General features: G+C 45.6%; 1 protein-coding gene and 2 non-coding genes across 3 annotated transcripts in view; all 3 read left to right on the top strand.

Moving 5' to 3' along the window:
* ENTREP2 (endosomal transmembrane epsin interactor 2) overlaps positions 1 to 25,140 on the top strand; it is a 1,796,185-nt gene that overhangs the window by 1,422,747 nt on the left and 348,298 nt on the right. The window contains exon 7 of the mRNA XM_086959018.1: positions 9,627 to 9,762. Coding sequence (XP_086815144.1) covers positions 9,627 to 9,762 — 136 coding nt within the window. The remainder of the gene's footprint in view (positions 1 to 9,626; positions 9,763 to 25,140) is intronic.
* Positions 13,621 to 13,739, top strand: LOC147733795 (5S ribosomal RNA). Its single transcript, XR_015308959.1, has one exon. It is a non-coding gene; the product is annotated as a 5S ribosomal RNA (ribosomal RNA).
* LOC147733794 (U6 spliceosomal RNA) lies at positions 15,964 to 16,071 on the top strand. The gene has a single exon (XR_015308804.1). It is a non-coding gene; the product is annotated as a U6 spliceosomal RNA (small nuclear RNA).

The following is a 25,140-nucleotide window of genomic DNA, read 5'->3' as shown; positions in this document are numbered from 1 at the left end:
TGGCCACATACGGTAGCTCAATTTGGGGATATAGTTCCCGGGATTGTTTACAGATTACTGAAAACAAATTTTTGAGATCTGTCCTTTCAGTGCCACAGTCTACTCCCTCATATACTATCCATACTGAACTTGGGGTAGGCTTTATCTCAGATATGATAAAAATGGCTCCTTTAATATCTTGGATGAAGACCTGGCTAAATCAGGAAATCCCCCTGAATCATATTATCCTGAAAGATTGTCTCCATTTAGATAACAATAATAAGATTCAGTGGCTTACATATATTAAAAACAGTTTTGTTAAGCTAGGAAGACCAGAGCTTTTTTCCTCACCAGAGTCAATAACACCAAAGGACATTGCTCTAATTAAGAGTGCAATGGGACAAATGCTAAGCCGAGAGAGAGAACAATTGGAATTAAAAAAAAACACTGTGAGGAATAACCTCATTATATCCGGCCAACAAGGACCTGAAATCTATCTTAACATAGTGAATCGCCCATATAATAGTTTTCTTTTAACCCAATTCCGTTTTAATATGATTCATTTGAACCTTGGTTATTTCCCTAATTGGAGTACCCCTGAAAATGCAATGCCGTGTTCTTGTGATAACTTTTCCATCCTGAACACAATGCACTTTCTGATGTTCTGCGGTCATTATACGGAATTAAGGTTGAAATTGTTGGTTGCCATTTTAAAGGAGGCTGGGATTTTGCAGGTTAAGCCAGCCCTTTTGTATTTGCAATTATTACAGACCCCTAGGATCATCTTCCATGTTGCTAGTTTCTTAGTGGGTGCTGTTAGGACTAGGAACAAGAATATGACTGATAGCCCTTAAATGTATTGAAATGAATAGGGATGAAATTCAGTATAATGTTTGCACTATGAATAATGGTAGTTAGGGTAACTATATTGAATGGTGTTTTCTACCTTTTTTATCATGACTTAATTTTATGAATTGTTATGGAAATTTTTAAAGGGCTCGATATTTTGTTTTTACTGTGTATAATTAATACTCTGTTTTTAGTGTGTATAATTAACTTAATGTATTTTTCATGTAAGCTTTGTATAGTACTATTGTCTTTTTATGATATTGATTTATCGAAATAAAGTATTCTGACTGACTGACTGACAATGATCAGTCAAATATTTATTTTTATAATAAAAAGAAGTATTTCATTTCTAACTCTTTGCACTCAAAAAAAGTTTGTGACATTTATCAATAATAACACATTTCCCCTTTAGCTTGGGGTTTTAGTGTTTTACTGGAAAATCTCTGTCCCACCTACTTTTTGTAATGTTGTCAGGATTATTCCAGATTCCCTGGCAGCCACATCAAGGGAATGCTCATTTGTAGGTCTTAACTCAAGAGTCTACTCCGACTCATAGAAAATAGTGAAAAGTCTCTTGGTGTCACAGCGCTCCTAGCAGTAAGTCCTCCGTGGCCCAGCAGGCTTGTAACCAGTCTTTCCTGCTTCAGCATCGAGGACGCTTGCAGCTTCTCAGTGGGGCCTGTTAGACCTGCCTTTTTCAGCAGGTTTACCCCAAGACATTTTGTTTTTGGGCCTCCTGTTTTTGACCCTGTTTTTGTTGGCTTTAAGGTTCTGGGCAGTTTACCACTGCTAATCAGTGCTAAAGTGCATACGCTCTCCATGTAAATTGTGTTTATGGATTGGTGTTTCCATGATTGGCTTATTTGATTTACTGGTAAGTCCCTATTACAGTGCACTGAGAATGCCAGGGCCTGTAAATCAAATGCTACTGGTGGGCCTGCAGCACTGATTGTGCCACCCATAGAAGTAGCCCTTTTAAGTTATCTCAGACCTGCCACTGCATTGTCTGCACGCAGTTTGTACTGCCTTGATGACTTGGCAAGTGCACCCACTTGCTAAGCCCTAGTCTTCCCTTTGATTACGTTTCTAACGGTGCCCCCATCTGCAGGCACCTGCAAGGCTACAGTCCTGGTTAGTAAGCCAGCTGCAAGCGGGGGGGGGGGAGACGGGGGCACAAGGCAAGTGCAGGCTCTCCTTGGAGTTTTAGTAGTCTGCTCTAGCAACAATCAGAGGTTCTTTGGTGCTGCGTCTGTCCGGTAAGTTCTGTGCTCCCCAACGGGGAGAGGGAAGGTTGTATCCCATTACTCCCAATCTGGATCCTTGTGATGTGGCAATGCACCCTAGGTGTCATCCTCAATTCACAGGAACAGGTCAGTGCAATCATTGATTTATTGTGACCTACAGGTCACAAGACTTTACAAGTCTCGGGCGGTGGCCCTATCCTCACAGCACTCTTCTGGCATACAGGTTTTTCTCAACACTACCAACTAAGTCGCTGTCCCTCACCACAAGGCAGTCCTTATCACAGTGGCCCCTCTTGGCCTACGGGGTCAGCGCTATGGTTCTGCACAGGTTTTGGCCCTCATTACCCAGCTGTATCTTCCACTGTTTCCTCTATTTGAATATGGGGTCACTGCAATAGTGCCACAGAGGCTTTACTCTCCCTGCACAACACTTTGCTAATGGTTATCTTCAAGACTGTACTCTCCTGGCATAGAGGGGTCTCCAACTTGACTCTGCACATGGGTAATGACCTGATTGGTGGAGCGGCTGTCTCCTCACACCTCGCACAAGGAGTCCACTTTACGGGGCTCCACATTGGCCCTCGCTCACTCCAGTGCTCTCCACTTCCTCACAGGGCATACTGGTTTTGGCTAGTAGCAGGCAGATGCAGGACCTCCAGGCTCCAGAGCAGGTGATTTTTGTTTCCCTTGCCGATGTTCCCTCAACCAGAAGGGGGACTGACATGCCTTGGCCCACAGTCCTGGTCACATGCAGAAGTCTTGCCGGCCTTCCTTTCTCACAGAGTACATTTGACTACTTGGCAGATGATACATTTTGTGGTCTCAACCTCTTCTTGTTATAGTCCATTTTCAGAAGCCAAATGTGATTAAGGGTCTGGGAAGTTTTATGTTGGGTTTCTGATTCCTTTAAAATACACACTTCTCCTCTTTGTCTTTGTCTTTCTCTTTAAAAGTTGTTTGTCACAGCAGGAGTGTCACTGCCGGGTCTGGTGGCTCAGTGGACTAATGCGTCCACTGCAGGGGCCTGTGTTCGACCTCATGGTCACAGGTTCAAATCCCGGCGGGTCCACTCAGCCTTTCATCCATCTGAGGTCGATAAAATGAGTACCATTGAGTTGGGTAACAATAAACATCTGTTATTCAGTGCCAAGAAACCGCTGGGTGAACGTGCGCTTTACAAATACACATGTTATGTTATGTTATGTTACAAAGCTGATAGTCCCACAACACAGGCCATAGGAGGGACTAGAGTCCACACCTGGATGTCAGTAACATATATGTGCATCAAATGGTTAATCTAGGGCACTCTCAGTCTCGCCAATCTTTATGATTCCTTTGTCAGCCCCAAGTAGCCAAGTAGCCTCCCTCCACTTTTAATTACTGTCACGATCCTGGGGGATAGAGGCCAGGGCTTTTGAAGGCTTGGGAGGCAGGCTGCTTAGCCCCCTCCCCTTTACTGCACATTTGATCTCTGGGATTAACTCTGTGGGGCCTATAATGGCTCTTTTAATGGGGGGCACATGCCCCTCCCCTTAATAAAACAATGCCCCCCCCCCATCTTCTTAAATATTCCCACCTCGGGGGATCGGGCCCCTGGATCCCAAAATTGAGCTTGGGATGGAGGGCCCTACTGATGGCCCTCTCCATATACATACATACTTTTTTCGCTTGTTGCTAACAGCCAGTCAGAGCGCTCACACCCTTGGGACTCTGATTCCCCCGAGCAAAGTGGCTCATGGTAAAATATCTCACATTGCCAATTAAAATGCTCTATTTTTTACAATTGTGTTCAAAGGACTCCCAGAACAGTCCCTCGAATCCACCAGTCCAGGGAGACAATTATTTGTAACCCTTCATTTCTCAATTACTACTGAACGGATTTACACCAAATCTGAGAAAGTTCAATCTGTGTACCAGGATCTAGCTTCCTGCCAAATTAGGCATAATTCCATTCAGCAGTTTGTGCGGTACCACTGCCTAAAGACGTCTATGGAAAGTGCAGGGGAAATTTGCTTTTTTGATCCCCTCTTTCTCGGCCCCCGCTTGACAGATCATACCGAAACTTTCCAGTAAGGGGCTGAGGTGAATGTGCTTTAAAAAAAATGTTTCGTGAAGATTCGTCAAATGGTGCAAAAGTTATCAGCAAAACAAAAAACAGCTTTTCTATGGAAAAGCTATTCTAACTATAACTACCCGGTGGCGACCGCCATTGGGTAATGAGACAGAATATATAACAGGTTGGTGTATATAATGAGTTTATAATGCCATCAAGGGGTTCCGTTCTGGTGACATTTACAAGCCGCAAGGCCTAAAGCCAAGTGGTTTATACATTTCACCTGAACCCCAGAATATAGGACCATATTAAACATGTTACTTTTTACATATTTTGCTATATACCTGATTTATTAATTGATTTTAATAGCATTTGAACATTATATATTTGTAGTCATTTTTTGCCTGTAACTGCAAATATGCCTGTCAATGTTTTGACCAGTATTAGTTTTTCTAGGGGAAAAATGTGCTAATATTTAGAATGTGTTTAAAACAACAATGTGTATTATTATAAATCATCATTCAAATGCAAAGCACATTGTGAGGAAATTAGCTTTTCTTTGATAGTAACTTGACATTATACAGTATGTTAGCAACACTTATATAAAGAAAGAAAATAAAGTGGAATCTGGGACAGTGTAACTTTTTGCTGACTGTTTATTTTCACACACTGAGGAAGATTAATTAGTAGATGCTTACATCAAGGACAGGCTTGTTATTGAGGAGCTGATTTACAGTCTAAGGGGAGCACTGCCATTATAAAAGTGTTTTAGCAGTACTGAAAGAAAGAGAAAATGTCATAAATGATGTAATACATGAGGTCATGAGCAGTGCATGATGGGGTGCAAGTTATAGTTGGTTCACTAAAATATAAATGGTATATTTCAGTGGTTCTGGCTTTTTTATTGTTTGCTTCTGTCTCAGTCCAGCACTGAACAATAAAATCATTTTAACCATAGTTTTTTCATTGAATTTCTAAGCTTTTTTAAATATACATTAAGGTCTTAGCTTTCTCATCCATGTCAGTAAAACTTCTGGCATAGAGACTGATATGTGAACTATCAGCACTAGTCACAATCTGTCAGTTGCCTCCCAACTGCAGCAGAATTTATGTCTTTACAACACATGCAATTTCTTTGTAGCCTTTGTCACACATGCCTTTACCACATATGGTAGGTATATTTAAGTTGTATATATATATTTACTGAAAAAAACAAAGGTTAAAGTGACATTATAGGTAGGTGAAAATGTTGGGTTAAAAGTGAGAAAAATGAGGCATTATAACTCATGCCTCCACGATGCACCTTGTCATCAATGATGTCTTTGCAGAGGTTGCACTCATGTTATTAAATTTGTCAAAGATCATATAACAGGTGATGTAATATCTGAGGTACTTAATAGTGCATGGTGAGGAAGCGAGTTATAGTTTCTCTAGACCACAATTTATAGTTACTACATATGACTATAACTGGTGAATTTCTGTGTTCTTTAGTTTAAAACATTATGTTGTCACTGAAATTTTGACCTAACTATAATGGTACTTTACCCATAGTTTTTTTGTGACTTGATAAGGTTTTTGTTAATATAGATTAAATGTTAACTATAACATCAATTTAACCTTTGTTTTTTTCAGTGCATTTCTAAGGTTTTTAATGTAAAGCAATATCTTATTATATTACATAACACTATCCCCATGCCACACACAGCATCAAGTCTCAACCTCACAGGCAGCTAACCCTACATGGCTGGCCTAGGGATGAGCATATCAAGATCTAAAAACAGGTCTATCATTGCTCCCCTAAAAACAGCAATATTTTTAATCTAATGGATATTTCAGTAATTTACACAATATAATATTTAATAAAATCGATTATTATAAAAACGTTTATTAACGTTTTAATTAAATAAATCAAAAGTTCTCTTAACATACTTTTTGTTATTGTATTTTGGGCAAAACATAGAAAAAGGAGTCCTATCCTCTCTTTCTCTCTTTTAACATTTTTCAGCACACAATTTTCAGTCATAATAACAACCAAAAGAGGCTCTTGCCCTAGGAGTCTTAGGGGCTCATGAGGATGGTGGAGGGTCCGCCACCGCCAGCTGTGTGGTGGTGGTCCCTCCGCCATCGAGCGGCCATTTACCCTCTGCCGCATTACGATGGCGGGGGAATCGATGCGGCAGCATGGCGGTCGCAATGACCGGCCGCCACGGGTCAGCAAGGCGGTCCTTTTCCGACCACCTTGCAGAACTATACTATAGACTAACATTGCGGCGGTGCGTTGCAGACATCGCCGTAGGGATTATGATATCCCTTCCTGCGACAGGCAACCCGCCATGATAGAAAGGCGGAAATCGATTCAGGGGCCCATAGCGGGCCCCCCTTCATCCCCAGACCTCTGGCAAGTGTAGTGGGGGGCACCTATGGTTCCCCCTACATATCCCTGCACCATGTGGCAGGCACTGCATGGTGCCTGGCATGTAGTGCAGGGATATGCAAGTGCCTCGTATTTGCATTGTGGCAGGGGATGTAGCACGTATCCCCGCCACAATGCAAAGTACGGGCGATGCGACTGCCACGGTGGTGGTTGCATCGTGATCGGGGTTGCGGAACCGCTGCCACCTTACAAGTCGGCAGTCCGAGTCCCCGCTACGATGGCGGGCAGACTCAAGTCCGCCCGCCATCGTAATCGGCGCCTTAGTTTTTTTTTTTTGCTTGGGGGGCGGCTGCACTGGCTGCAGGCCCTACCCCCTCAACATAAAAAAAAGATTACTGGTGCCCTGCCCCTTCTAGGGACATTGCCAAGCTAAAATACCAGAAAAGTTTAAACAACCCTCGCAGGGCTGTATGGTTTGCTCCTACAAGGAGTAGTGAATTATAAGTGAGTGACACCTGATGCTCAGTTATAAAAACTATTTTGTTTATTTACAATTTTTGATATCCCAATGCCCACCTGGGACACAGTTTTTTATAATTATTGGGGATGGGGGCATGAAGCCCCTCTCCTAGAGCGTTTACAGGTCCCAGAGACCCCAGCTCAGTGTGCAGTATATCCATTTAATAATGGGATAGGAGCACATGACCCTCTCTCCCTGACTCTCTAGGTGCCCCGGGTACCCCATCCCTGAAACCTTTTATTTTAAGCGGAGGGGCAAACGGCCTAGAGCCTTTACTTTTTCACTGCTCTCTGCAGGCTGGAGCAATCTGAGTTTCTCTCCGGCAAGAAAAATTTCTGCTACAACGCGGCTGGAGCATTTTTTGGAGCTCCCATTTGTTGGGAGCAATACATGCTTTTGTGGGCAGGGAAACTGTGTCCCAGAGTGGGATCCTCAGGACACCACACTGGAGCCACCAAAGAGGGATAGTGTCCCTGGGTCCATATGGGATTCGGTGTGGGGGCTGTGGCACATCTTCCCTTTAATATTTAAGCCATGCTCCAGGTGATGGGGTCCCTAGGGCCATGATTGGCTCATGGAGGGGGCTGATTGCCACCTTTGAATATTATGTGTGGCCCCGAGGATAGGGTCCTTGGGCTGTGATCGGCTTGGAGATGGATGCTGCGTTCCCCCCTTCCCTGCACTCCCATTTGAACATTATGCTGGGTCCCGGGAACGTGATTTGCTCGGTAGAGAGACCATGTGACCCCTCTCCTTTGAACATTATGCTGGGTCCCAGGGGATAGGTTCCTCAGGACCATGATCAATTCAGGGAGTGGAGCCCTCTTCCCTTTAAACAGTATGCAAGGTCCTGGGGGATGACACCCCCGCGGTCATAATTGGTTCAAGGAGGTATTTATTTTATTGATTTCTTTTTATTGAGAGACTTTTATATAGCGTTGGCAGGACCCGTGGGTATCAGAGTGCTTTACATCATGTAAACAGGCAATAAGGAAAACCGACAGACAAAACTAAGCAATAAGGAAAACCGACAGACAAAACTAAAAAAAACAGACAGCTGTTGTCTGGAGGGTTTAAAGGTGCAGATCGTGTAGGAGATCCTTTAGTTGTCTCTTGGGGGTCATGAAGTAGGGGTTGGTTCTGAGATCTGCTGGTAGGGAGTTCCAGATTTTGGGGGCATTGCCCAAGACGGAGCGAGCCAGGGCTATTTATTTATGTCTCTTTGGGGGTATGAGAAGTAGGTTGTTGGTGCTCCTCAGGTTTCTTGCCTGGCCTGCCTTGGTGAGTTTGGCTGACAAGTCCTAGGCCGAGCTCCAGAGCCAGAGCCCACAAGTACATACACATGTAAGTATATAATAAGTATGTACTTAGGTATATACAAGAGGTCTTGAATGCTTGACCTAAAAAGGGGAGTTTGAGGGTTGGCAGGTAGTAGAGGCAAGTGCCAAGTGGAAGTGGTAGTGCACTGTACACACATGCACTGCAGTGGCATGCCTGAGACAAGTTTTGAAAGGCTACCTCTGTGGGTGGAACAATTAGTGCTGCAGGCCCACTAGTAGTATTTGAAGTACAGGCTCAAATAGGTGTCAATCAATTATACCATGTTTAGAGGAGAGAGCACATGCATTTTAGCTCTATTTTCCAACAACTGCCTTCCTGTGAGCTGGGTGGGACACAAAGGTAGAAGAGAAAGCCATGCTCTTCAGTATACTTAAAATGGTACTCTTTGATTTAGAGAGAGGTCACTGGAGAGGGACCTAGGCACATCTCCGGAAATAGTTGGGGCTGATAAATGAATCATAAAGAGTTGGGCTCATGCACGGGGGTAGCCTATTGATACACATATCACCGTGGCTAGCATACCGGGGTTAACCTCTAGTCACTCCCATGGGCTGTGCCTTGGTGCTATCAGACTTGGGGTCACTCCTGATGTGACAGACTGCTTTTTGAAGGATGGGCAGGGCAGAGGAGAGGGCACTTCAAGGAAACAGAGCCACAGCATAAGCCTCAAAGACTGAACCCTAAATCACATTTGGTGTTTGGAAATGGAGTAATAAGAGAGGAACATGAGGACCCAGAATTATCAACTGTTAAGCATCCAGTCGGGCTGTTCTAGGCGGGTAACCTCTGCAAGACTTCTGCCTGTGACCAGGACTGAAGCCTAATCCTTGCCAGCCTCCAAGCTGGATGAGAGCACTTCATCCATAAAATCTAAGACCACCTGGTGGACATTCTGGGCTAATGGCCCGTATCCAGGAGAGGGGTCCCAGCGATACAGGTATCTGAGACAGACTTGGAGCCAAAATAGAAAATGGCTGCTAATGTTATTGATGATTGCTTTGCGGACCCATGACCCCCTACTCTTTGTATGATTATAGCGTTTTGATATTTTCATGTGCAAGATGTTAGAATTTGCTTATATAATGTATGTTTACAAAGTTACTTGGCTAGACACCATGTATGTATATATGTCTAGGACGATCAGTGAAGGCTACTTAAGTGTGAGTCTTAACATTTTTTAAATAAAAGATTTGGGAGTTAAGGAAATCATTGTCAATTGTTTTAATGCAAGTTTTACCAGTAATTACATGTATATCTCCTCCTTAGGGGGCTTCATTTGGACTTTCTGCATTCGCCGTTCAGCGCTTTATACGAGGTGGCCATCAACAGCCCGGGAATGATCTATCCATCAGAGCTCCCGCCACCTTATGAGGCTGTGGTTGGACAGGCACCTGTGAGCCAGGTACAATATTTTAACATCTATAAGGAGATTGAAACTAAAAGTGACTGATAGAAACCAAAGGTATTATAAAATACAAAACGCCCGGGAAAAGTGTTTTGAAGGTGTGGTCATACATTTCCCAACGGCTTTCTAGACTTTAGCCAATTATGTATTCAGTCCCATGCCTGTAGCACTATTAACTCTCTCAGACATATATTTGAGCTTTTTGTTTGTGAATTCAGGTTTACTTTTCTAAACATGAAGCTATAGAAACTGATCTAACAATGGGATCTAGACCAGAACCTCTATTGTTTGTGAAATGTCAGGTCCTACATGTGCATCAATGTAAACTGAAAATCATGCTGTTAGTTCTCACTGGATCTGACTGTTCATAAATATAAGGTGTGATCAAAGGTTTGTTGGACAGCTACTGCATGAAGGCATTTTTTATGATAAGAGCTAGAAACAAAACAATCTTAGATGTGACTATTGTTAAAGGCAATGCCAAAAAAGTTAGCTAAAAGCAGAAATATATTTTGGTTTGAAAAAGCACACATTGCTGTAGTAGTCCTGCCACAGAAATAATCTACTTTGTGTGTGAATGTTCTCCTTTTGAAAAGGACAGGGTGCAGTCACTAACAGTGAAGTTAGCCAGTTGCTCTATGCTTTAGTGGGCAGAAGTCAAATGTGAATGCCACAATTACATCTGTGGATGGTTGGCTTGGATTAAGTACAGTATGCATATTATTTTAATAAAATCACAATGTCTTGCCAAATGGCAGATCATTAATAAGGACTATGTGATTCTCTTTAACAAAACCTAATGGGAATAGTATGACCTTGATGGACAGCCCGTCCAGATAATGACAAATAATGAAAAACACATGAAGGCCAGTGGCTCAAGGGGCTGACTCTCTTTCTGTATTTAATGTTTCTTTTTTGAAGAATTGGAAACTTTAGATGTTTGTAGGCAGACCTGAAAATATCTGATGCCTTTCTCTTGTAGGAGGCTTATCCTTTTCATTCTTGGCTTTTTTTTACCACGTTCACTTTAATAAGTTAGTCCATTATTCGCTTTTGTATTGTGTCTCATTGTTCTAGTCACAATGTCTCGGTATATTTTACATTATAAATATAATCTCCTGTACAGTACTGCTTCTCTCACGGTATTGCTGTCAATTGAATTTCTGCTTTGTTATGAGTGATTGAAAGAGGTTTTTTAAAAAAAATAATAACAACAACTGTATTTCTGGAATTGTGTCCTTTCTTGCACTATGCATTCCTGACTTGGTTATATTCATCTCCCTTTTCCTCAACAAAAGACTGCTGTTTGCTGCCACTCTTTTGGGTAGAGTCTTGCAAGCTTCCGGCTCCTTGGAGTCCCCTCCCTGCTTTAATACCCTCCAGTATGTTGCAGAAGGACATTTGTATGTTGTATGTTGCATTGGTGTCTGCCTGCCGACCAAACTGCTTGCAATACGCTTGCTGCCCGCCAGCGTCATCACATAAGATGGGGATTTTTCCATGAAAACCATGTTTAGGGGTTACTGAAATCCAGACACCTATGGCATCAGTGCTCAACCAAAGTGTTCCCCCCAAAAACTTGTTTTGCTTTGAAAATCCTTCTTGCTTGCTGCCAGTGTCTGGGCGGTAACTTTTAATGACTGATGGGGGTGTGTGACGTGCTGTCCGGTGCTTCAGAGAGGGTCCGAGGAGATACCATCCCCTTGCACCACAAAGGCTGCTTGGGTGCGGTTTGCCCCCATCCAGACAGATCATCAGACCCTGTGCTTAGTTTTTATGGAAACATTAGTCAAATCTTCCACAAACATTTGGAAGTCACTATTACCTCCTCGTTAGTCTTCCTCGCCACATGACTTACATAGTGAGCATAAGCTCCACGACAGAACCCTCCAAAGCAAAAAAAGCCTCCCCCCCCTCCCAACATGGCCGACCAGTCCCACCTGACCTCCATAAGAGGCGGACCGGCCCAACCAACAGCCTGTTTTTTTTGTTCTGCACGATTCTCTCCAGAGGCGCTGTTCAGGTAAGATGGGCCGGCGTGAGCTGGCCTTTGGGTTTTAGGGTTGAGGATCCTGCTCTAGCGGTCCCTGGTGCCTTAGACCTAAAATCCCCCCCCTCTTCCTTCCCCCGGTCCTGTGGGGCCGGTTAGGTGCTGCTATAGCGTGCCAAGGGTTTACAGTGGGGGGGCGGCCGGGAGGTGTGGGGTGTTTATGCATGCCCGTGTCTCTCCACTGGTAATTACTGAAGGGCCCTTGCCACTAGTTGGGCTTTGGGTCCGGCGCTGGGGGTTCTCCTGTGTGTATGCTGGGGCCCCGGTTGCCTTTGAAACGCCTGGCGTGGGTCCTTGGGGCTCACGCTGTCTAGCAGTGGTAAATAACAACGGACCTGATAATTCTCGTCCCGATGCCTATTCTGATGTTAGAGTCACTCTTTACAAACGCTAAGGCTCCACTTTATCCCTGCACGCGTTGGTGCGGCGCGTTTCCCTGGTACTCCTATCTACTGAAGATGTAGCTCAGTGGTAGTGCGCATGCTTTGCATGTATGAGGCGCCGGGTTCAATCCCCGGCACCTCCAGTCTTTTGCCATAAACGCATCGCAGTGTGTGGCCCCGAAGTCTTTCCCGCTTCCCGGCCATGCCCCTGTGACTTAGGTCTGCCTGCGTGTGACGTGCCTCGCCTGACGGGGTCGCTTCGGCGCTTGCATATTCCGATGTTCTTCGGTAATACGAATCCTAGCTACTGACTGCGGGCTCGGCGTGCTCGCTTCGGCAGCACATATACTAAAATTGGCCTACCTCGTCGGTTGGCGGGTCCTCGGGGGCTCTGCGGGTCGGGTCACGGCGCTGGTCGCTTCCGCCTCCTGGCGGGAAGTTATAGGATTCCCTAGGTCCCGCGGCTGGTTGCAGCGCGGGGGTTGGCTACGGGTGCCTCCCGCCTCTTGTGGGCGGGGCATCGCTCTGCCAGGTGCGGCCTGTGTAGCGGCCAGGGCTGTAGGGTACACTTACAGGCAACAGGTCGCGGCGGCACGCGGAGCGGTGCTGACGCCCTTGGGGTCCAGGGACCGAGGTGCTGTGGCTCATAGGTAAGGCTTATGCCTTTGGTGGGGTCTGCCCGCACGGACTTGGGTTCGATTCCTACCAGTACTGTGGAGTTTCCCAGGGTGGGAAAATTTCATTCGGTGATGGGTTTTTTTAAGAGTTCGCCTTCCGGTGTGTGTTGGGATTGGCGTCTCCGGCCGCTTGTTTAATGCAGGCCGAAATATCTCTGTTGGGAGAGTGTTAGACTGAAGATCTAAAGGTCCCCCGCTAGTGGCTGCCGTCCTCGGGCAGCTCTGCTGATGCACGGATTTGTCCCCCGGCACCTGGGGCGCGGTCAGAAGCAAACAGGCGTGGGTTCGGACCCCGCTTCGCCTGTTCCGTTTTTTCGTCCTGGGGGCCCGTGTTTCCCCCGATGGGGTGGTGTGCTGTGTGGTCAGGGGGTCCGCTCGTGGTGGCGTGGGTCCTGGACCCTCTTCTGTCACCGTCGGCGGGGCCTTCCCTTTCCTGCTGGGCTCGCTTCGGCAGCACTTTTACTAAAATGGATAGTGGTGCAGTGTGGCTCTGTGAATTGCGGCGGCCCTGCTTCGGAGGTCTGGCCCGGGATCTGGGGTCAGTTCCCGGCCTCGGCGGGGCTTCAGTTCATGGGGTGCCACGGACCGGTTATTTCTCACCTCGGTGCCTATTCCACTCGTGGACTCCCATTCTGCATCTCTGGGCTTCACACCGGCCCCCACGATGCTTAGGATGCCTTGCCTCCACCTTAGGGGTGTCCGGGTGGGTCGTCTCACGGGGTAAGCCAGGAGGGGTGCCACTGCGGCCTACGGCCAGACCACCCTGAAGGCACCTGATCTCATCCGATCTCAGACGTTGAGCAGGGTCGGGCCTGGTTAGTACCTGGATGGGAGACGGCCTGGGAATACCGGGTGCTGTAGGCTTTAATCATTCGTGCCAGCGCCTTGAGACCCTTGCGGGTGTGTTGTGCGCTATTCTTGTACTGGGATGTCACGTGGATTCGTGTTTCGTTCCAGGTTATGGCATTGTCCCCGGGGTTTCTCTGGGTGCGTTATCTACGCATGTCTCCGGACTCCCTTCCTCTGCCTGCGTCCGTTGTGATGGACGTTGTGGTGTGGCCGAGGGGCTGGCTCGGCCGTCTGGTCTGGCTGCGTCCGGATCGGCGGGGACGGTGTTTTCTGCGACGGGCCTGTTCTGGCTCCTGTCCTTTCTTTTGGGGCCCGCTCCCCTGGCCGCGGCCGTCCTTCAGTCTCCTCGTCCGCCTGTGGGTGAGGGCGTCTCTCCTTCTCTTGGGTGGGGTCCTTCGACATTCCACCCGGATTTCGGGGTGTCGGCCTTCACGTGGTGCGTTCAGGGCTTCCGGGCCCGAGTTTTCGGCATGTCCCGGTCTCGTGCTGGTGCGGCCGCTCCCTTTTTCGCCCCTAGATCCTGGCTTTCAGCCTTCTCACTCCAGGGGGTTCCCTGGAGGGGGGGGGGCTGTCGCCTCCATTGCGTCTCATCTGGGGACGTTGCTGTCACGGTTCTTGGGCTCTTTGGGCTTGCTGGCCGGTGTCCGGTCTTGCGGACTTTCCGTGGATCCCGCCTTGTCGAAGGGTTAGGGTACCTACTCCTTCCCTTGTTTCGCCTGTAGGTTTTTCTGGACCCGTGGGTGGGGACTGTGCTCCTGGCCCGCCTGGTGGATCTTCTTCGCCGGGTGGGGGTCTTGGTGTTCCCTGTCTGGACGTGTTAAACTTCTCGACCTCGTCTTTTTCGTGGGTGAGGCGTCACGTCAGGCGGTGTCTCTCCTCCGTTGGCTCCCTGCACTATGTGCGGTGGTCCCTTTGGTTCCCGTCTCGGGCTTGTCCTCCTTCGGGGGTCGTGTGCCTGGGCCCGGTACTTCCCTCTGGTTCTTTTCAGGGGGGGGGCGTCCTTTGGCGCAGGGTCGTTTGGGGGTCGTTGGGATCTCCTGCGGTCGCGCAGCTCCTCGTGCTTCGGGTGTTGCTGGCAGTCCTCCTGGCCTGCCGTCTTTTGCACCTGTGCTTCAGGGTCCCCATGTCTTGGTCGGGGCAGTCGACCTGGTGATGTAGGTGTCGCCGGTCCTGTCCCTTCGGGCTGTCTTTCCCCCGGGGTCCGGCTATGTGGAGGCGGATCGACGGTGTCGAATCTTTCCTTCGTTGCCTTGTCACCTGACCCCGGTGGTGTTTCGGCTCCTGGTGCCTCAACTCGGTCTGCCTCCGGTCGTGACTGGGGACTCGGCCCTCCTGCCCAGGTTCTGCTCTCTCCTCCCGGGTCCGGGTGGTGGCCCTGTCAGTTGCTTGGCCTTTTCGGTCGGCTGTACGCATCTTCCCTGTTTCCGCGTATACCACGGGTCCTCTGCTGGATTCGCTTGGGCAGGGCCGGGGTGCTCCTGGTGGTTCCCGGCGGGGTCCGCCACACCTGGTACCCTCTCCTTTTGCGAGCTGGCGGTTCAGGCCTACTGGCCGTTCGCGGTTCCTCCCGTTCCGTGGTTGGATCCCCCGCTCCTGGAGTCGATGTTGCGCCGGCTCTATCTGCTGGCCTGGCTCCTTCGGCAGGCCTGGTTCTTGAGCGGGTGACGCTGCTTGCTCGGGGGTGTTCTTCTGGGGTAGTCGATTTGCTGCAGGGCTCCCGCAGATCTTCCACCTTATCTTCCTGTGCCCGGCACTGGGCTTCTTTCTCGCGTTGGTGCGGTCTGCTGGGTGCTGACCCCGCCTCCATTGATCCCTTGCGAGTCTTGGGTTTCCTGGCTGTGGGGTTTTCCTTGGGCGTGGCCCCTTCTTCCCTGTGGGCCCGGTGGGCTGCCTTGCGGGCCTTCCGCGGTCCGGTGTTCGTGCTGATTCCCTGGTGGCTCGCTTGGCTCCGGAGTTGGTTTCTCCGTCGCCCTCGGACGCGCTACCTGTCTCCCCCTTGGGGTCTCTCTCGTTCTACGTGCTCTTCAGGGTCCGCACTTTGAGCCCCTGACCTCGGGGGCTTTGCGGTTCCTCGCCTTTTTAGGTGGTTTTTCCCTGGTGGCTGCTGGGCGGATGGGCGTGCGGGGGTCGTGCCTCCGCTCCCCTCCTTTCTTACGGGTATTGCCGGACAGGTTGTCCCTCCGGCATGTCCCCCGTTTCCTTCCCGGGGTTCCTTCCCTGGTGTCCCGGGCTCGGGTGGGTGCTTGCGTCGGCAGCACCTATACTGAATTTGGAACATTACAGAGAAGATTGGCATGGCCCCTGCGCAGGGATGACACGCAAAATTTGTGAAGCGTTCCATATATGGCTTTGCCGCCTTTCCCTGCCGACAAGGTTCCTCTCTTGTCGGTGCTGGTTGTCTGGCGTGCTGTTTTGGGCCTCTCTTGAGCACTCGTCTTCCCTTTCCCGGTGGGAGGGCCGGTTGTATCTTTCGGTCCGGTTCGTTCGGGCCGCTGGCCCTCTCTATTCCTCCTGGAGTCGCTGGCTTACACAATCATCCTTTCCTATGCTTCGCTGGGTTCGGTGATTCCGGCGGGGGTCCGGGGTCGGGCCACGGGGAGTGGCTCTGTGTCCTGGGCCCCCCTTCATGGGTGTCTCCTCTGTGGAGATTTGTCGGGCGTCGACGCTGTCGTCCCCCTCCTTGTTCATGGGGCACTGTCAGTCCCGGGGGACTTTGCTGGGGCCGTTCTGAGTGCAGGAGCTGCGGCTCCTGGTTGGCCTGCTTTTCCTTTGTGTCTTGATTTCAGGTTTCCTGTGATCCCTGTTTTCTTTTCATTATTCTGAATCAACCTTGTGTTGGTTTCTCTGCATCACCGTGTGGTGCTGTTCTTATGGTGGTCAATGAAGCCTTGTTGGCTTGGGTATTTGCTCACTATGTAAGTCATGTGGCGAGGAAGACTAACGAGGAGGTAATGCCCCGGTTACTTACCGGTAATCTTCATTACTCCGAGTGTAGTCTTCCTCGCCACATGAGTTCCCTCCCCCCCTCCCTGTCAAGCTATCGGCTTCATTGTTTGCTTGGTAGATCAGGCTGTTGGTTGGGCTGGTCCGCCTCTTATAGCGGTCAGGTGGGACTGGTCGGCCATGTTGGGAGGGGGGGGAGGCTTTTTTTGCTTTGGAGGGTTCTGTCGTGGAGCTTATGCTCACTATGTAACTCATGTGGCGAGGAAGACTACACTCGGAGTAATGAAGATTACTGGTAAGTAACCGGGGCATTTCTCTTTGACATTGTTGCCACTCTTAATAACATATATGACAGGCTTCAGCTTTGACTTTTCTTCATGCTCCTGGACTCCAAATGTTTATTCTCTATCCTAAAGTAAAGCATGTAAACAGGAATGTTGGATTATTTCTTCCTTTGGCTGTAACCATACTATTAAATAGAGGAGTGGAGTGGAATCGTAATCGCAGTCACATCACATGAGCCTCATAAATTACACTTGTTGTTATTTATCCACATCTACTCTATTCTGCGTTTTTTATTAGCTCCTGGGAATGCATCCTCTAACATACTGCTAGGAACATGTTGCAGAGCTGTCACAAGAGCATGAAATATGGCATAAAAGGTGAACGGCGACCTTTATTCACCTAACCAGGAAACCCTCTGGAAATGTCCTTTCTGACGAAAATACATATTCACGATATTTATTCTTTAACGCTGGATGTCGTCCTCCCCTTTTTTTTTTAGACCTAACCCTTTGATGCGTTTCTTCTCTTTAAACCCCTCCTTGAGTGATCAGAAGGTCGATTTCAATAATTAAGCCCAGGGTAGCTTCTTTTACCCATCATTTTAGAACCAGTAACATACTCTCAATATATCTAAGTTTGCTGTCTCACTTGAACTGCTCAACATTCTTTTCATGTGGTGTTTTGTACGCACAATATTTATTCCGAATACAAATGTGCTTCAAAAAATAAGATACCTGCTTGCAAAAAACTTGTATTGATAAGTGCAATCGTTATGGATAATGTGTAACTGAAGAAGAGCCCGCTGATTACTTTATGGTGTATTTGATTACAGAATGACATTACCCTTGAGAAATATACCATGAATTTAATTCGTTGGGAAGAATATTTCGATTGCCTTATTCTTTAGTTGACCATAAAACAATATACATTTGACTGCTTCACCCTTGCATTAGATTATGAAAGCTGATTTCGGTGATTACTTTGTCTTGCATCAGATTTCAGAAGAAAGTGTCTGATGTGTGCAGATCACAAATACCGTGTGTAAATTGGGCATTGACTTCTTGAGAACTGCCTGTCATTTTGTGATGCAACTTATGTCCTAATAAGTTATACTACACAATTCCCATTTTCGGATGGTTGTAAAACAATTTGCCTATTAAATATTAGGCATGAGAAATATTGTGACTCCCTACAATTGGTTGTAAACACAGGGATGGTGGACTACAAAGGACAATAGACTTCCATTCCTGCACTCACATTCCCAGATAATTCCTTTAAAAAAAAAAAAAAAAAAAAAACAGACCATGTCATTTAAAGGGAAAGATGGCACTTTAAAAAACACAGTTTTCACGTTAGGAAGACAACGGAGGGAGCATTCGTCCTGCTCCCTGAAGCTACTCGATACAATTAACAAAGGGAAATTGGCCTATAAGGACAGCTAACACTTTGCAAATCAAATAGCACACTAGTTTCGGTGTCAATGGTTTCCAACTGCAACTGTTGTCACAAACCGTTAATATATGACATTGAATATCACAGTTGTGGAGAGATTCCAGCGATTCAGAATTAGTTAAATAAACCACTTTGCAAGTCAGAAACGGTTTGACTCTAAAAGTGTTTTTGTATTTTGCAGTTGTTAAGAAACTTCAAATGGTTCAAAATTCGGCTGCGAGATTGATTAGATTGGTTCCATTTTCAGCATCATATCTCTCTGCACATCAAGGAACTACGGGGCATATTATCAAGGACAGGCGATACATTATGTGAACACATCTAACATGGGCATCGATTGGAATTCATAGAGCATATTATCAAGGCCATTATCGCCGCTTTATCGGCAGTTTCCTGCCGATAAAAGCGGCGATAATGTATCGCCTGTCCTTGATAATATGCCCCTACATTAGTGGCCGGTTTCCAAAAGAATCAAATTTAAGGCCTTAACCGTAGCTTTTAGGTCAATCCATGGAATTTGCTCCAGCTATCTGAAACTATGGCTAGGCCCTTACAAGGAAACTCGCTCTCAGAGGTCGCATTCTCCGAACCTGCTTTTGCACCCCACGCTTTAGGAAAGCTCATTTTGTTGGAAGATCTTTTACGCCTGGGGTTGACCATTCTATGGAACTCCCTGGCTAATGTTTTGTGCCAGATTGTCTCTGAACCACAATTCAGGAAAGCAGCTACAACATGTTTTTTTGGCCTAGATTAACTTTTGTGGAGCCTCAGTTGTTCCGTGACCCTTGTGTGCCACTTATTTCTATAGCCCCGGGACACCTCTAGGGGAGGTAGCTGTTCGCGCTCTACAAATGGCTGTATTAATATTATATAAAAAACCCAAAGACAAGAACAGTGCCCTGCAATATCAGCCTTTTCACATAAGAAGCCAAAAGGACAATCTCCCGTATGGGCAATTTTTATGAATTATATGTGCCATGCAAATGCACTTTAAAAAAAATGAAAAATAAAAAAAAATACCCCAAAAAGCACCCTTAAAATGGCATGGTTCTCTGCTTGCATCCACCTATTGCCCAAGCCCCAACCACTTAAAAAAAATTATCAACAAAAATTAGTGCATTTTAAACAAGAAAAATCATAGTTTGCACTTAAAAAAATTGTTGCCTTGGAAATCATTTGGTACAAACTCATCTACTCTCAGAATTTTCATCAAAAAGGACCTTGAGAAAACATTGGATATTTAGCACCATTACAAGGACCTCACCGACGTGTTTCTTGTTTTGTCTGTTATCAAACAATTGAACGGACTACTTTTCATCTGAATGCATTAAAATGGACTCGTGTAATTTTCAAATTGTAAGGCAAAGAATGTGGTGTACAGATTCTTATGCCCTTGTGGGAGGCTATATATTGGGAAAACCAACAAATAAATATGTCAGCGGATACTTCATATACAAGTACAGCATTAGATGCCAAAAACTAACAGCCCCACTTGTCAATCACTTTACAGTATATGGGCATGGAACAAGCACTTTAAGTGGACTGTGTAAGAGGTAATCACTTCTAATCATAGGGGTGCCATATGAAGGAACTCTACTCCTTCTACTAAGGAAAGAAGCAAGCCTTATTCTGTAGTTCAGCACAGTTGTCACTGGCCTAAATGACATCTCAGAACTTCAAAATATATATGATCAGTAATGCATACAGTCAGTGATTGGGCACTCGCCGAAAATGCTGGAAACAGTAAGACCTGCCAGTGTACCATATAATATACAACATCATCTGTGTGCACATTGAGTGAATTATAATATGTTAACACAGTGTAAGCATATGAAGAAGCCTAGGTACTTGGATCGGAAGGATGGTACTACAATTTGAATAATTCCTGTGTACTACATCATCATTTGAGACATACGCTATAAACTTATAGAACTGCTCTTGTATCAGTATAATATTTAAAAACCTAATTTCTGTATATATGAAAAGATCTGAAATATGACCAACATGGTGGAAATATAAGAAACTGCCTGAGCACCTCAATCATAATAATAGAAGTGGAACTTCCATCATCCCTGCACATTAAGTCATCATGTCTTACATACAAGGATGCTAACCTCTGTAAAAGAAAAGGACTGATAAGATGCCAGATCATATATGAATGAGTGAAGACACAGCATTCTACAGCTGCAGTGCAAAGGACAAATTGATTTCGGAGCATTAGAGTACAAAGGTAAAAGGTCTGTCATGTAGACTGATCAATGCTCTTTCTATATACACTCACTATTCACTCGTCCTATCCATGTCAACAGCAACAGTTTGACCATTAAATGTCATCTGCATTAGGGCTAGCCATTCCTGTAATCACCATGAGATCTTTGAAACCATCTCAAAAAGTTCAAAGGCAACACATACTAAGACAGCTTCCCACGCCAGACCAGCCACTCTTTCAAATGTTCAAGTACTTATCAGATCAGGTGGTCTCTCATCCCTCTTTTTTATGATGCGCCATCTCACTAATTACTCAAACCCACAACCTTATTTTATGTCAAATATGGCACCAGTTTGCGGTCCTAAGTAGACCCGGGAACTGCATTAGTCAAAACGCTTCAACACCCTCTATCAAAGGTATAAGGCAATCAAGATTATTTTGAAAGCCTTCAAAAATTAATCCAACTGTGGTGACGGGCTTCCTCAATCATACTGTGCCCAAACTCCCTGGCTACACCTTTTTTGAGAAATCAAGTACGGATAGACTATATATGAAAGTTGACCATACTCAGCTTTTTAAAAACTTCGGAAATGGAACTGCACCTCTCCTTTTACATTTGTGCTGGTATATTATTATTTCATGGGTTAGGGATACCAACACCACTATTAACTTACCCGTATTTGCTGTTGTCCTGCTGCATATATCATATGTCAAACTCTTTTATAACCAATTCATGTGTATGATCTCCATTGCATTAACCCCTTGCATGCTTGTGACGGAACCGTTCCGTCACAAGCCTTGGGTGAGCTGTGCTAGTGACGGAGCGTTTCCGTCATGGCCCGCTCGGCGCGCCTGCGCGGCGCGCCTGCGCGGCGCTGATTTTGCGCCTGCGCGGCGCGTTCCATTGAGCGGGCGCGTTTGTGATGGAACCGTTCCGTCACAAGCACAGCTTACCCGCGAGCCGTGACGGAGCGGTTCCGTCACAAGCACGGGACCGCCGCGCGACCGCTCCACCCCCTTAGCGCTGCGGAGGAATAGCCGCCGCAGCGAAGGGGTTAATATATTGATATATTGTGCTTAACAGGGTGTTGACTGATCATTTAATTTATTGTTTTTGTTAGACCTGTCTTCTTTAGGATGGTCTTCCCCCAATTGTTTTTACCTTACTCGTCCATTTTTGCTGATCTTGTTTTTGTTGGCTTCAGGACTCTGTGTCTTTTACTACTGCTTACCAATGGAAAACTTGTAAATTCATTTTTCACTACTACAACCCAAAGAATAACATTGGATTAACTTATTACATTTAATAAGTGATAACATTCATTTGAGAGGAGGTAGGAATGTCAACTTTGGTGTCAAAAGAATTGTAATGATAAAACCCTCTTTAATGGTAACATGGTTTTTGAAATCACAACTGTGAAAATGCCACTTATAGAAAGTTACCATTTTCTAACTCCAGCCATTTGTTGCCTGCTGCTAGCATCCTGGGTCACATGACTAGGTTTATCTAGCAGCTAGTCTTTGTGTATTACTCCCAGACAGTGAGACAAAGGGGGTCTGTGTGTTGGCAAGATTGGCCATCTCTGACTTGATAGGGGGAAGGATCTGCCACCTATGATATTTTCACATCTCAGACAAGCTGGGGCCAGGGCAGGGAGGCAGGAAAACTCCAAAAACCACTGGGAGTGGACACCTCCTGAAGCTTCTCCTACTTCAAAGCTGGCACAAGTATAACTATTGGATTGCCATACCCAGATATTCAGTACACCTCTGGCCCTGTGGTAAACTCAGAAGGACTGCTGTGCTGCTCTGCTTCCAGAAGGACTGCTACATGGCTGCCCTGCTGCTTGCTCACCTGCTGCCTGAATGAAAAGGAAAGGACCTGCATCTTGAACCCAGGACCAGCAGAGTGACTCCAAGAGCTAGTTGTCTGACCTCCTGATCGGAGCCTCAGGGACAGAAAAGACTCCAACCACCTTGAACCCAGCACCTAGTCTCTGTCTGCCGTGAGTCTTGCCTCACAAGAGGTGCCACTCCAGGCCTGGTCCCCTGGAACGTGGGCCTGAAGGTACTCAGCCAGCCCAACTGTGGTCTTTTGGGCAGGACCAATGCAGCGCAAGACATCTTCTCGCAACTCCGCATCAGAAAAGCTGCTGCACAATGCATCCTCGATGCAGGATACTGAAGCTCCTAAGAACTGGCTCTGTGCAATGCATCCTTGATACAGATTTTTGCACCACAACCCCGCAACTACACAGAACCACCACTGCATGATGCATTCCCAGCACAGGACTGTGCATTGCTGTCCCGCAACCCCTTGGATCTTCAGAGGCGCAACACATCCTTGACACATCTTTGACACATCCTCGACACATCCTCAACTTAGTACTGTGCATCGCATTTCTGAACTCCTGAGAACCGCCGCTGCATGAGGAATCCACATGGGGGGATCTCGCAAGACTCCACAACAAGGATTTAAGGTACTTTGTTCATTGGGCCTAACTTGGTCCCTGTATCAGACCCTCGCTCCTTCAGTGTTGGCCTAAACATTTGACTTTGTCCCAGTCCGGGGCAACCAGATTACCAAAGTTGACGCTTTGTGCTTTTAAGCACTATTTTTAATGTAATCTTTAAAATTGTTTATCTCCAGTTCTATATAGTCTATACAATGAACATCAAGTTTTAGAAAATCAGCAAATGGAATTTATCTGGGAGGCATCTAATGAACAGTGATATCTTATAAAATGTTATGCACTGTAATCAGATTGTTTTATGCTAGTTTTTGTATTGTAGACTTATATTTATGAAATTCATATTGCTGTGTTGTACTGGTTTTAAATACCTAAATACAATAAAGTATTATCTCTCTCTCTAGTAAGAGGCAACATACCTAGCATTACACAACCTCAGGTATACTTTGGACGAGAGTGACATCTTCTTATGTCCTGTGGGCATTGTTTCTGTTCTTCCTGTGTGCCATGAAATGTTGGTAAATACTTTAGTATATAATGTATTCAATAATTTCAAATACCTAACTGGCCTGATTCACCATGGTAGACTTACAATTATGTGTAAGTTTAATATTTTTTGTGATTCATAAACTACAAATTAATAGTTGGTTTACAACTGCGGACTGCACATAAAAAGATAGTCGGGTTCTTTCTTTTTATGTGCAGGTGTCTCCGCCCCAACCGCAGGGTCTCGACAGTTGTAAACTCATTATTAACTCGTATTTTGTGAATTACAAAAAATATAAACTTACACAAAATTGTAAGTTTACATTTATGAATCAGACCCTCAGAGTGACTTTCTAAGTAGGTTTGAGATGAGACATCATATTTTAAAGCCGAATTGTGTCATTCAAGTGCACCAGAAAGTGGCTTCAAATTCCTACAGACAACCTGTATTTCTGAAATATTCTTTGGGGGGCAGGTCTTATCAGGTGCTACCTCTACCTGGAAATAGGATTACATTAGCTATCCTATTCAAACGAAATCACGTTCTGCAAGGGATGAAACCTCATCTCATTACAAACACTTCACATTTCTTCTTTTCTAACTTCACCCCAACATTTTAGTCCATGAAATAATCTTCCCAAATTTACCTTTGTTTGTTACACTTTCCAATTTACTAATGTTCGTTTACCCGTTGGAATCCTAAATCTTCATTTGAAGACCTCCCCTTTAGAAACAACTGACACAATGCAAATAACTCTGTTGTAGAAGAATATTATTATTCCCGTTGCTCTCTTATTTTAGAAGTGTTTCTCTTATATTTTGCCCGATGTAAAATTGAATTGCAATTAGTTTAACTTTCCTTTGTTTGCAGAGTTCTCTGCAATCTCAGGAAGTTACGTGTTCTGTAGCCAAAGGCTGCAGTGGGAGACAGATTTCCTCTAAACCAATTAAGATAAATACATTACCAATTAAATTAAATTACATTTTTTAAACATCATTTATGGTACATTCTACATTTTGTTGGGCATATTGGAAATGTTCATAACAATTGAGATTACTCTTAAATGTTATTCCCTGGGTGAGGCAAGCAATTTGCTTGCTGCAATGAAATTATACTATCTGCAAAACACAAGACATCCCTAACTCTATAGATTGTCTTTTAATTGTATCACTAAACGTTTAAAACATTATATATTAGGAACATAGTTAACAATTATTTAGGTTTGTTATAGGATGCTCTTGAATAATAACGTTCTATTAAATCACTTATTTTCCATGTATGTGTCATTTGTAGTATATAGATCTGCTGCTGTTCAAACCCATACCAGAAATATCACTATCACTAGGCATTATCATACTGGCCTTCTTGACGGTCACTAATTATTATGCCTCTACCCTTGCGCTCTTTGAATGTGTCAGTCAAAGCGCATGAACATTATCACATTTCCATGAGACCTGGGGTCCAAGAATCTTGGTGGGTAATTTACATAATTCTTGCCAGTTATGACTGGATTTTGTGTAGGGTTACCTAAAATCTATCACTTTCAAGTACAAAAAGACACAAAATTAA

This window comes from Lissotriton vulgaris, chromosome 2_1 (assembly GCF_964263255.1).
Source record: "Lissotriton vulgaris chromosome 2_1, aLisVul1.2, whole genome shotgun sequence".
NCBI lineage: Eukaryota > Metazoa > Chordata > Amphibia > Caudata > Salamandridae > Lissotriton > Lissotriton vulgaris.
The sequence above is the reverse complement of the archived record's forward strand: the minus strand, read 5'-3'. Positions and strand labels throughout refer to the sequence as shown.